The 13,459-nt window shown below is 33.8% G+C and overlaps 1 protein-coding gene and 1 long non-coding RNA gene across 3 annotated transcripts; one reads left to right on the top strand and one right to left on the bottom strand.

Annotated features, from left to right (window-relative positions):
- The first annotated feature begins 2,095 nt into the window (after positions 1-2,095).
- On the top strand, positions 2,096-10,509 carry LOC122316981 (ribosome-recycling factor, chloroplastic). The gene is made up of 11 exons (XM_043133855.1): positions 2,096-2,354; positions 2,545-2,698; positions 3,062-3,131; positions 3,255-3,350; positions 4,128-4,225; positions 4,536-4,647; positions 6,853-6,894; positions 7,494-7,550; positions 7,675-7,725; positions 9,068-9,124; positions 10,322-10,509. Exons 1-11 carry the CDS (start codon positions 2,267-2,269, stop codon positions 10,337-10,339), a joined length of 843 nt encoding a protein of 280 aa, XP_042989789.1. The 5' UTR covers positions 2,096-2,266; the 3' UTR covers positions 10,340-10,509.
- LOC122316982 lies at positions 10,503-13,044 on the bottom strand. Of its 2 annotated transcripts, XR_006244342.1 has the most exons (3): positions 12,625-12,999; positions 12,366-12,437; positions 10,503-10,827 (listed from the first exon to the last, which is right to left on the bottom strand). It is a non-coding gene; the product is annotated as an uncharacterized LOC122316982 (long non-coding RNA). The 2 variants fall into 2 exon arrangements; XR_006244341.1 differs by lacking the exon at positions 12,366-12,437 and having other exon boundaries at positions 12,625-13,044.
- Positions 13,045-13,459: the final 415 nt, after the last annotated feature.

The raw sequence follows: 13,459 nt of genomic DNA, 5'->3' as shown, positions 1-13,459 counted from the left end.
CTTAGAGTATATCATGATGTCATCAATAAAAACAACCACAAATTTATCCAAGAAGTCATGGATTACTCTGTTCATCAAATCTATGAATACCATTTGGGCATTAGTCAAGCCAAAAGGCATGACCAGAAACTTATAGTGAATCAGCATGGATGTTGAAATCTAGTTATGAAATCTAGCATAGGAATCGAGAGTATTTGGGGAGAGGATGAGATGTATGGATGTTGAAATCTGGTTTTGAAATCAGTTGGGTTTCACTTAAGGAGGTTTGGGAGGGTTGAAGATAGTGTTGTTTTCATCTTTGGGGTTAAAGTTGTTGAAGAAGCTTCTCCCAAGTTCTGGGTCTTCTCTTGGGTTTCCATTTAGTAGCTGGAAAATTGTCGAAGAAGAAGTTGTTTTCTCTTGGGTTTTCTCTCTAGTATTGGGATCACTTCTTTGATTTTTTTTTTTTTTTTAATGGAAAGAAAAATTTGGAATCTTTGACTCTGATTGGTAAATTTCATGAGGGATATTAGAGATCTAGAGCATCCATACTCCTTGGAACATCTCTGTGTTCTTTCGGAGGAATCGATCACCATCAATGCAAAGCTCGGTCGAATTTTGTAAGCATTTCTATAACTTTCAATTTTAATGGCAGAAGAGTCAACCCAGAACCATCATCAAATTTGGCCAAAAACAAGTATCGGGTATTACTCGATTAAACATCAAATGGGTTTCAGTTATGATCGATTCTACTTTTCATCTAAATGGGTTGGGCTTTTTCGGGTCGATTTGGATTAACAGCTTTTTTCTACAGCCCTACTCTTTCGACCCAATCACTTTTGATATTCCTCCTAGGTTTGAGTGCTTTTGGTTGCACTTTGTGGGATGAGCACTTTTAGGAGAACTTTGCTCTTCCTCCTAAGTGGGAGAATTTTTGCTCGTACACTATAGGTTGCGAACTTATTCTCATCGTTGCACTTTTACTCTCCCTTTGTAGACTGAGCACCTTAGCTTAGGGGTGTCAAATCGTGTTAACGGGTCGTATTTGTGTTGTATCAAAATATGTATATTATACTATATAGGTCAACCTTAACCCGACCTGTTAAACTTATCATGTCAAAATCTTAAACTCTAACACGACCCGTTAGCAGGTCGTGTTGTGTCAATCTATTTTGACCCATTAGTAAATATTATGAAATAGGTTAATACAACACAATATGAACTGTTTTAAAACTGTTTATATAAATGGGTTGAATATGCCCGAAATTAACTTGTTTGATTTGATTAAGTTTAGCAGAATTTTATATAAATGTTAAAATCACAATATCTATAAAAATAAAACTAACTACAAGTCTAAAATTACAATCTAAATAATAAAAACATCGAAATTAAAATTCTAACAATTTTACTTTTAGGTATAAGGATATAATTTTAATTTTAACCTTTCTTAACGTGTTATAATGGATCAAAATGGATTGACTCGTTATCAACCTATTAAGTAATCATGTCTTAATGGGTTAATCTATTTTGACTCAAATCCGTTTAAACTAAACTCTAACCTGCTATTATCGTGTCGTATTCGTGTTGAATTAACACGTTGTGTAACATATTGCCACTTCTACTTTTTAACTCATCTTAAGATTGAGGCAAACACTTTGCAAGCCCTTGGGGGGACGAGCACTCTAATCGAGGCGCTCCGTAGGTGGAGAATTTTTGCTCACCTTCTTGGGGTTCCTGGTACTTTGATTGCCTTCGAATAAGCACTTGGTTAAACTTTTTATCTAAATACAACTTATACAGTTAAAAAAAAAGGTCAAAGATATTTTTGTCTATTTAAAACAAAAATATATTTTTATTTATAAGGATATATTAACATAAATACAACTGAAAAGGTAAGTTGGGAAGAAATCAATCCAGATTGTCGTGTATATCTTGATTCCCTTAGCCTAAAGTCTTTTTTTTTTTTTTTTTTGAGAAAAAATACATCCAAATGAAAGTATATTTTTAGGCTTGAAAAAAAAGGACAGATATCTTATTTGTTACGCCGGTGCAGGACATTGTCTAGCTCTGGTCGGGGTCTTCTAGTATAGGAAGCCAAACAAGCCCAAAAGGAAGCGCCATGAAAATTCTATCCACAAAACCAAGTGTACAGACTGCCAGCACCTCTTCGTCTTTCCAACTTCTTGACGGAGGCTGACCAAAGTTCTATTAACATTTTCGACTCCGTTCCTCACAAACACACTGACTGTGACTGTAACGGTAACGCTTTGCTAAGGTCTGAACCTTCATGGCAGCGCCGTTTTCTCAAACGACCCCTGTACGGTCCATCCTTCAACCCTCCCAAAACCCTCCCAAAATCCTCTTCTTTCTTCGAGGTACGTAACCCTTAAACCCTTAACAATGTCCCCCACATTATATGTTGACTTTATTTGTGGGTCTGTGACCCGATTGGAGTTTGAGTCTCAACCTTCGTTTGAGTTGTGGGTCCGACTTTCAACTTTGTTTTTGCTTAATGGCTATTGATATTGTTGGTGAACAGTTATATATGACTGAGCTTTTTTACAGATTCGTATCGTGGAGGACCGGACTGTGTGAAATGCCAGTCGAGCAGGGGTAGTTTGTATTCGTGGAGCTTGGCTCTAAACAATGTGAGACTTCGGAATGGGGTAGTGGGATTTTCTGGGAATCGCAATGTTGTGAAGCAGTTGTTGCAAAGGAGGCAAGCTAATTGGCAAAAAATAACTGAATTCCTTTTTTCCCTACAATTATGCTTCTGATTAATTCCATGAGTGCGCCATTTTTTCATTTTTATATTCGAGAAATACATACTCCGAGATGTAGCGCGACTCAGTTATGTAATTTATGGAATTTAGAGCATAGAATGGTAAATTGGTTTTACATTTGTGGACTTTGTTGGGATGGGCAGTTGGGATTGTAGCATTGCTATTCCGGTTAATTCAATTGGTATTAGTAGCGGTTGGATGGTGTGTTATTTGGTGACCTATTTATGTTCCGGTTGATTCACTTGGTTGGTCTGTGTTAATGGTTGGGTGACCCTTTGTTGTTATTGTGAATTGTTCAGAAGGGGACTTGTGAGGGCTGCAACTACTGAAGAAATTGAAGCAGAGAAATCTTTGATTGAGAAAGATGCTGTAAGTTTGTATCAGATGATTTATTATCAGGATTATTTTGTTTTTGGGTTCTATGATTCAAATCAGCAGATTATTGTAGTATCGAAAAGAAGTGTATCATTGGTGTTGTTGGCTGTGTTTCAGAAAGGAAGGATGGAAAAGACTCTTGAAACAGTTCGAACCAATTTCAATTCCATAAGGACAGGGAGAGCAAATCCAGCCATGCTAGATAAAATCGTGGTATGAATCTAAATGCAGGTTTTCATCCTTTGCCATTCAGTGTTTTTGTACATCATCTTCTGAAGGATGTCCGCCCAAGTTTTGTTAAGGACACAGATACCATATTGTGAGTACTATTGATACAAAGCTTAGTTTGTATATGGCATTCAATTTTATGCTGGTGTGGGGCAATATGAAGATTGAAGATTTACCCTCTTCATTCTAATTGATGGATAGGATTTTTTTTCACCATTAATGCTGTCATAAACAATCTATATGAAGCATAACCCAATAATACAATCCCTGCTAATTTTTATTTAGCATAATTTTCTTACAAGTGCTAACCAGTGGGGGCATTGAGTCAGCATTCTAACAAAAAAAGCATTGGGAACTGCCTCATCCATTGATAGTAATAGTGACATGATATTTTGGCAACATATGTTGCAAAAGTGCTATTATAAAATCATCATCGATAATTATTAATATTTATCTTAACCCCTAGTGGTTGGCTCAAGTGGTAAACGCCTTGGGCTTGGGGGGGTATGCTCCCCCCAAGTCTAAGGTTCAAATCCCCTTGGTTGCAAACAATCTTTAGGGGCCGTCGGACTGGGAGATTTTCCCATTGAATTACCCGAGGTGCACTTACGGGAAACTTCTTGCTGAGGGCTTGTGCACCCCTGGGATTAGTTGGGACGCTGTTCCCAGACACCCGGTGCCAATAAAAAAAATTGTTTATATTGATCTTTGGTTAATGTGTTATCCTTTCTCTTAGTTAGCTATAACCCATTGCATTTATAGGTGGAATATTACGGAAGTCCAGTTAGCTTGAAGAGCATAGCTCAAATCAGTACTCCTGATGCAAGCTCTCTCCTAGTTCAGCCATATGACAAATCCAGGTATTCTATTTACCAAATGACATGAAATTAACTGTGGAGGACCAGTAAACTTACTTCCTTTACTCTTCTGCAATGAATATACATGTATTGAAATAAGAACTAAAATTTTATTATGTTCTTACAAAAGAAAAAAAAAAAAAAAACTATATATGGCAGTGATTCTTCGCTGACATTTTGGAACACCAATGAAGATTTAACCCTGCAATTCCTTTAGCAAAAAATTTTAATATTTTGTACTTGCAGGAGTGGGCTCTGAATGTACTTATTCTTTTGAAATCATTTTAACTTTTTGACATATCATGTTTCTCAGCTTAAAGTCTATAGAAAAAGCCATAGTGGGTTCTGATCTTGGCATGACTCCAAACAATGATGGAGAGGTGATTAGATTAACCCTCCCTCAACTTACATCAGAAAGGAGGAAGGTATAGTCCCTTTTCTTTATTCTATTGGCACATAAATACTGAGATTCTTACGACTTTTGAGCTCCTCTTCACTTTCAATTATTTTGTTTACCGATCTCCATGCAGTATGTAACAGTAACTTAACATGAAAAGCAATCCTATATTTTTTCTATACCATTTTCTATATTCAATTGATTAGAAATCTCAGTCAGAATATTACATTACCTATGTTGTGGGTTTTCCTGGATGTTGGGTGCAAGGCTGCAGCTAATTCATTCTTTGCCTTATTTTCCTCCTTGGAGGCCAATATCCTTATGGCGTACCCTGTATTGTATGCTTTTGCATCTTATAATAATTGCTCTCCCCCTATCTCTAGTTTACACCTTTTGAAGTTTCATGGCTTGAAGAGCATCACATTAGATTACATATACATATTATGTACCTTTTCATAATTAGCTTCAGTCACCAACAAATAAAGAAAAATGTGTTAAGCTTCATTTTGATAGTTTGGCTTTGATCATGCAAGCCCTGCTTTAAGGGTTCAATGCTTCTAAAATCTCGGTTTGGTTCTTTTGTGATTTTTTTTTTTAATATCCTTCATGTCAAGTCTTTTATTCATAAGTAATGCTAGATACAAGATTAGGGCGTGCAAGCTCTGTCTAGTCCATTTGGAAAAAAGTGGACCCCACCACAAAAAGGTTCTAAAAAAGTAACTTTTTATAGTGGGGTCCACTATTTTCAAGGGACTGCACTGGGTTTGCATGCCCTAGGCCTGCCCAAATAATTTTCCTTTATTTAAAATGGATTTTTGCTTGGTTTTGTAGGGATTTTATATTGCTCTCAAGTCCACTTACATGAATTTCATTTTTTCAAATTCCATTCTTGGAAGAGAATCACAATTGCATATAGATTTTATGTACCTTTTCATAGTTAGCTTCACTCACTGACGGTTGCAGAATCAGATTTTTTTTTTTGGGGGCGGGGGGGAAATCAGAATTAAAAAATTTATATATTTTCATACTACAGCATATATAAATAAAAAAAATATTATAAATTTAATTGATATATAAAAGCATTATCAATATATCTATCAATTAAGGGTTATATGTGGAGCAAATTTATGGTAATTAAAGATAGATAAGATTTTTTCCTTCTTAAAAAAAAAAAAAAGAAAAAGAAATTTAATGTATTTATCATTAACTAGAAAGAAAAATGATTGAAAAAAATGTAAAGAGATAAATAAAAGTCATGCGCAAAAGGATAGTATAAGAAAACAACAAAAAGAAGCTTGAGGGGACTCAAAGAATGATAAAAAAAGATTAGACATTATGAGTTACTTTAATAAATAGCTTTCAATTTATTGGGGCCATCGGACTAGGGGAATTTTGCCTTGAATTACCTGAGGTACACTTGTGGAAAACTCCTTACCGAGGGCTCGTGCAGTCCTAGTATTAGTCGGGACCTTTTTCTCGGACACTTGCTGCCAAAAAAAAAACCAAAAACAAAAAAAGAAGCTTGAAGGGACTCTAAAGAATGATAGAAAAAGATTACACATTATGAGTTACTTTAATATATAGCTTTTTTTATTTTTAAAAACTTTTAGAGTTACCTATCAAAAAAAATGAGTCAAAATTTTAAGATTTTAAGAAACATTCAAGTTCTATAAGATTTGGGGTTATATTTTGAATTTCAAAATTTAATGAAGTTTTATAAATTTTAAGCTTCACTTAATTGTTTGGATTTGATCATGCATGTCCTGCTTTACTTTATGCTTTAAGGGTTCAATGCTCCTAAAATCTCATTTTGGTATTTTTGTGATTATTTTTTCGATATCCTTCTCATCAAGTCTTTTCTTTTCTTTTTTTTTTTAAATGGCTCTGTTTGGTTTCATAGAGATTTTATAATTGCTCTTAAGTCTACGTACATGAAAAACTAATGGTATTCTAGGTAATTGAGGTTTTGAGTGTAGTTCAAGGGCACAATAGAAACAATGCTTTATAATCTTGACAAGAGTAGTGGCATCCTAGAAATTCTTCTACCATGTATAATTGTATTGACTTTCAAGTGTACTGATTTTTTAAGAAGTACCATAACCACTTATCAATAGTAGATACCCTAACCAGTGAAACTCCATAAATCAAGCTTACAAAAAATTCATTCAGCTTATTTTGTGTTTGTCTTTTTTTATTTATTTTTTTATTTTTTCATTGTTTTTTACTATTGCAGGACTTGTCAAAAGTGGTAGCAAGACTGGCTGAAGAAGGGAAGGTACGATAAATTTCTCGAGCTTTTCAACCCACTCGTTGTACCCCAAGTGGTAAAGGCGAATTTGTGTGCATGATTCCGATGTCACAGGTTTGATTTCCCTTGGGATCAAACTGCGATTTAAGTGGGAGGCCATGGCAGTGGGTTGCTATGCGAGTCTCCCCGAGGGTTTAGGTTCCATGGATGAGTCCTAAGGGCTCTGCCGTGGGCTCCCCCATCATAAAAAAATATATATATATATATTCTCGGGCTTTTCAAGTTCTTGGGTAGATACGCACAGGGTAGGCAGACCAAACCAGATTTCCAGAAAGGGCTATAACTTGCAATTTTTTTATCGTTCTCCTTTGTCCTCCTCATCTTCTCTTTAGTTGTCTGAAACTATGATTTAGATTTGAAAAGTCTGACATCAATGGGTTGAAACTTTTTTACAACACAGGAAATGTCATTCATGATGTGGCTAGTCATTCCAGTACACTTACCTAGGTGCTTACTTTCCAAAAAATATATGTTTAGTAATCTTTGGTTAGAGATGAACAAATGTGCTAGATTAAAGTCACTGAACCAGTTCTCTTCAATAACTCTTCTTCCTCAACTCTTTATAGGTGGCACTGAGAAATGTAAGAAGAGATACTTTAAAAGCCTATGAGAAACTTGAGAAGGTTTGAATGAACCTCTAACTCTCCTTGCTTCCCTTTTTCATTGTCCAGTAGTTGCTTCTTTGATAAGATCCAAACTCTCTCTCTATCGTTTAATAGTCTTTATTGTTCTTTACTTTTCATACAGGAGAAAAAGCTCTCCGAGGATATTGTGAAGGGCTTCTCAAATGATTTGCAGGTATCTTGAAGATTTTGCATACTCCATTATTAGATGCTTCCAGACCTGTGACCAAAATTATGGATATTATAAGTTTTCTCCACATCTTGCCTGGTCATCGTGTAACTGGATTACTGATAATTGTTTGGTCATCACTAGTGGATTAATCTCTGGAGAGAACTGGTTCCTAGTTCTACTTATAAAAATAAACGAGAAAAAAAATTCAGAAATGTGTATCATTCAGCAAGGGATAAATAGGGTAATGTGAAAAGTATATAGCATACTATAAATATCATTCCAAACACCATGAACTTCAAGTTTCTGAAAGCTGTGGGCTTGTCCCATGTTAATGCTATCCTTAATTCTTGTGCTTATAAATGGGATTAGGTTGTAGGACAAGATTCCCAAAATACAATAAGAGGACAACCTAATCATTCAAGTAATAGCCTATATAAAACGTAGGTCAAATGGTCAATATGATTTTTGTCCCTAAACTATGCTTTGGTTCTAATTCTGTTCTCTGAACTATCAATATTTAATTTTGTTTTTGATCTTTTCAAAAAGTCTTGATTTACTCGTATCACACTTTACCATCAACAAGCGAATGGCAATCATTATGTGGCAGACGTTTTGTTTTGTTTTGTTTTCCTACATTTGTTTTTGTGAGGTTGAGGTGATACATTAAGCTACAGTTTTGTTTCACAAATAAGAATATACATGTACATGAAGATTTAAGATTTAAAAGTTCTAAAATAAATTAAGAGAAATACTCTTAAAAATTAAGAGAAGTGATTGGTTCACAAAAATAAAGTTTGCAAACTGATGACTTATTGTGATGCATCAGATTGTAACTATATATTTATATATATATATATATATATTGTAAAGAAGATCTAAGGTATCACATCTACACATATCAATTTGTGAAATTTACTTTTGTGAGATTTCTTTGTGAATCATTTCTCATAAATAAAACTATTTATGGTTCCGAGCATTCATCTTACTTGCCTCCATATATTTTAATTTTGTGAGACTGGTATGTAAAATAATGTGTCGTGCTAGTATTGTGAAGACGTGTATAAATAACAGCAACCACATTATCAATTGTCATTCACATTGGGTACATTATGATGGGGCAACGGCAATATGGAGGCTTTTAAATAGATTTGAAGCAATATTTTTTTTCCCTTTTTAACAAGTAGATCTGAGACAATCAGTGATTAAGTGAAATGGATTCATGAAATGTAACTCAGAGGCCAAAATCATATCTTGACCATCTTATATTATTAGGCAGTTGGGATTCTTCCTTAGAATTGCTTCAATACTGTGTATTTTTTTCTCTCATTTCATTCTCCAAATGTAGAAACTGACAGATGAGTATATGAAGAAGCTCGATGCCATCTACAAACAGAAAGAGAAGGTATGTCCCTATAAAAAGGAAAAATAAAAAATAAAAATAAAAAATAAAAAAAATGATGCTATAGGAGAGAATATATGGTAATTTGAAACTGGAATTTAGTTAATCCTTCTAGTATACTTTTACATTCGTTAATTTGGGATGGAAGATATTTGGTATATGTCACTCTTAATCTGGATCTGAAGCGTTTAGTCTTTACTGTATATCAACCATTGTTAGGAATGCGCTGCATGTGGTAGCATTTAGTTCAGGGTTATTAAAATTGAGTGCAAGTGTCTGATCACTATATCAACTACTGTTAGTGATGGGCTGCATTTGGTAGTATTTAATTCATGTTATTTAAATTGAGCTGCATTATATTCATCCCACTTATCGAGTTTGTGGATAAAAACTTGTAGCATTAAATTGAGTTGTGGATATTTATTGGTTTAATCACAGATCGAATTTTCTTTTGAAAAGGAGATTATTCTTGTAGTTCTTCTGTTTTGAGGGAAGGAGATAAGAGGGTTGTAAGAAGTAGACTGCTACACTGGGTGTGATTCCACTTAAATTAGGGCATGCTTATGCTTATGACTCTTTTGTGGTGATTCAGATTCCTATTTTCTGACATGAGAAATGCTACTATGCCACCCCAGTTATAACATTAACTTTGCCCCATTGATGTGACATTACCACTTGGTGCCACGCGGTTTATTAAAAACAAAAAAAAAAATATATATTCAAAGAAAAATGGCACCCAAAACACAAAAAGATGACTAAAACCCTTGATTCCTTCTATCCCTTTTATGTTTCTGTTTTTAATTTTTTTAAAAAAGCTAAGTGGCACCATTGTCAGGTCAATGGGGCAAAGTGAGCGGTATAATTTGGGCGGCATGGTAGAATTACTCTTTCTGACATACATGTGGATTACGTGGCTTGTGGGTAATAAGTACAATTAGTTTTGGGCAAGTAGAAAAGGTCAATATTTACCCCCATCTCCCTGGCCCCTAAACAATAAACAAAAACAAAAACAAAAGCGAAGATTTGTTTCTCAATCCGGGGGGTAGGTTAAGGGTAGTGCATGCATTCACATTTAGGTACACAACAACCCTATACTGAAAACTTGTGTAGAGAATCTACACCTATCCCTAAGAATGTTACATTTTTTCATATTTCCAAACATGTCATCTGGATGTATAACATGTATTTTTCGTGTTCCAGGAGTTGCTGAAGGTTTAGGGATTGCTTTATATTTGCAGATGGGAGTAAGCGTGAGCTTTCTCATCAGTGAACCTGAGAATTGGTCCCTTATTTTGTATGCCAAAACGTAGTATGTAATGTCTCGTTCCTTGGAGGTTTGGAGAGTTAACTCTTATAACCTAATAAACACTTCAATAATTTCTATCGTATCTTTCATATCTAAAATATATTTGCAAAAACTCCAAAATCAAACATAAATTCCTCTGATATAATTAATTGCACATATCAATTCATCAATTCCTTAATACAATAATCTAAATAAAATAAATTAATTTCTCCACGTCTCTATTAACATAACGAACTGAAATAATATTCAAGTCTTCGTAATAATCTAAATATATTAAAATCAAATTACTTAATAATTAGATCGTCCAACAGCACTAGTACTCCCAGGTATTCAACAATCACTGTCAATTATTCTTGCCACATACTCTATTATTGATCTTTAGCTGTATCTTCAAAGTCATCTGAAAAATGTTATGGAAATAAGGGGGTGAGTTATCAATAACTCAGTAAGTAAAGAAACTATAATAGCATTTAAACATAAACATTTATAAAGTTTGGAATGCATAACAAAAGCTTTTTCTTTCAAAATATAGAGTTAGAAACAATTTGCTTTCAGAATACATAAACAAACATACTACAAAATTAACAGAGCGAAGTTTTCAATAAAGCTTTCATATTCCAAAAATAAACCCATTGACATTTTATAAATTGAAACATCATCTTTATATTGCATCGGAGTATCATATCGGGATAGATACCATGATTAACTCTCGTGGTAGAGTTATAAATTACCATTATACCTGTGGTTTGGTCGTATACAATGTTTCACCCCGTGGTAGGGTTATAAACCACCATTATATCTTTGGTTGGGCTGTATTCCATGTTTCATCCCTATAGTAGGTTTGTGCCAATTTATACCCGCGATGAGACTATATGCCACTATTATATTCATGGCAGGGCCTTATGCCACTATTATACCCATGACAGGGCCTTAATAGAATTAGGACAAAAATGTCATCGGACACAGATCATATTCATATGCAAAATCAGAAACTCATGTCGAAGTTTTTAAGCTTACACATCATATCAAAACAAAATATTGAGAAGTTTCAGGTCATTTCATATATTCAACAAAATCAAGCCAAGTATTTTTGTCTTAACTATAACAAAACTTTAAAAATCTCATTTTCACTCTTTAGAAAGTTCATAAACAATATGCAAAAATAAGTTCATGTTTACACCATTCATGACAATAGTATTTTATCTTTCATACAGGGTTCATGAGTAGTGTTAGAACAAATAATTGAGGTTATTTTTCATATTTCTTTTAAAAAACAAACATGCATATTTTCAAAAGTCAACCTCATTTCATTTTCTTTTTATGCAAAATCTAATATAGAAACCTCACTTTTGCAGGGCGTTAACTTAGTCTTGTATCTGGCTTTTTATAGTATCACAACCTAATTAATAAACATTTCTCAAATTAATTAATAACCCAAACCCATATGCCACAAGCCTATTTTATTAAACCTCAAACAGCCCCTTATTAACCCAATGTCCAACATAAAGTATAGCTAAGTAGTCATCTCTTCAAACGATCAACAGTTAAAACCCCATATAGCCAAGTAATCTCCACCCAACACCTACCTATCAACTCGTACAGTTTTTTTTTTTTTTAAAAAAAAAGAAAAAAAAACTATACTCCACAATAATGCACAAAAAACAGTCATGAAGTAGCTCAAACAACCAACTATTTTCACCCAGTCAGCAACAATACAAGAAAACAACTCCTTTATAGATTCTACTATTTAAACATAACCCAAATAAAACTTTCCAGCAACTTCAAACCACAACAATTCCAAATCCATCCAACATCCCCACCAAAGTTTCATGTAATACTAATTTATTCAAGATTTCCAAAATAACACAAAACTTCCACTCAACATGTAAAACAGAAATTTCTAAGATTTATGTAACAATAGAGAGCAAGAACACCTACCTTGGTTCACTAGAGAAAACAGGAGAAAATAATGGCAACGAGAATATTTGCAACAATGAGGATGTCGTATGGCTATGCAAAAATCAGCAAAGATGAAAAAAAAAAGATAAAAAAAAAAAATGAAATAAGAGGTGATTACATTTAAAATTGAAAACTAAAAAAAAATATTTCTTGTGGCTAGGAGAATGAACACCAAGAAATAAAAATAAGAAATTTTAGATTTAGAGAGAAAGAAAAAGATAGGGTATGAGAAGCTTACCATAGAGGGAAGAGATTAATTTGCAAGGCCCGAAATAGAAGAGGTGCACGGTGTAGAGGGGCATAAATATCTAGAATTTCATCTAAGAGAAGTCAAGGGTTTGCTACAGGTGAGATAAACAAAAAGGAAGTTAACACCAAAAAAGTTTTGAGAAGAGGTAACTGCTAAAACATAAAGGTGAAAGAAAGTTATTGAGGAGAGAAACTCGAGAGGAGGAAGAAAGAAATGGGGTAGGGAGAAAACTAAAATTGAAAGGGGAAAACAAAACACTTACCTACACGAAGTCATATAGCCTTCAAGGGCTGGACCACTTCTGATTTTGGCCTAGGCCGAGTATTACACAGTGGCATTTTGTTTATACATGCCTTACAAAAATATTTGAATTAAAAAAGAGATTTTGTTTTTCACAGAAATTTTTTCTCTCTTTTATCTACCTGGGATTTCTTTTCCCTAAAAAATGGATGCTAGTGACTTTCTCTACATTAGTTGGGAAATAGGAGGGGAAAAAAAAAATTAGAGTTAATTTCAAAAGCAGTGTTTTCACATTTTTATAATTCGAGCAATCAGTTTTCAATTTTAACAAAATTAAAATATTAAAAAACTCGCTATTAAGTATGTAACGTAGCGTTAGTATGTAACGAGTCATTTTTCGATTTATTGACAAAGGATATTGATGTCATATGTTAGCCAATCAAAAACTGACATATGATTTTCTCTTAGCTTTCTAGCGGGAAATTAACGAAAATATTTAATTGTGAATATTTTAAAATTGAGGTATTAATTTTGGTCATTTTTTAAATTAATCCCTACTTTTTATTTGAACTCTTTTTAATAT

Source organism: Carya illinoinensis, chromosome 7 (genome assembly GCF_018687715.1).
Source record: "Carya illinoinensis cultivar Pawnee chromosome 7, C.illinoinensisPawnee_v1, whole genome shotgun sequence".
Classification (NCBI taxonomy): Eukaryota; Viridiplantae; Streptophyta; class Magnoliopsida; order Fagales; family Juglandaceae; genus Carya; species Carya illinoinensis.
The sequence above is the reverse complement of the archived record's forward strand: the minus strand, read 5'-3'. Positions and strand labels throughout refer to the sequence as shown.

Bases quoted from the DNA above. Each gene is read 5' to 3' on its own strand.
- LOC122316981 (XM_043133855.1), top strand. From the start codon at position 2,267: ATGGCAGCGCCGTTTTCTCAAACGACCCCTGTACGGTCCATCCTTCAA. The intron at 3,132-3,254 runs GTAAGTTTGTAT...GCTGTGTTTCAG, and splicing joins CTTTGATTGAGAAAGATGCT to AAAGGAAGGATGGAAAAGAC. The intron at 6,895-7,493 runs GTACGATAAATT...AACTCTTTATAG, and splicing joins GACTGGCTGAAGAAGGGAAG to GTGGCACTGAGAAATGTAAG.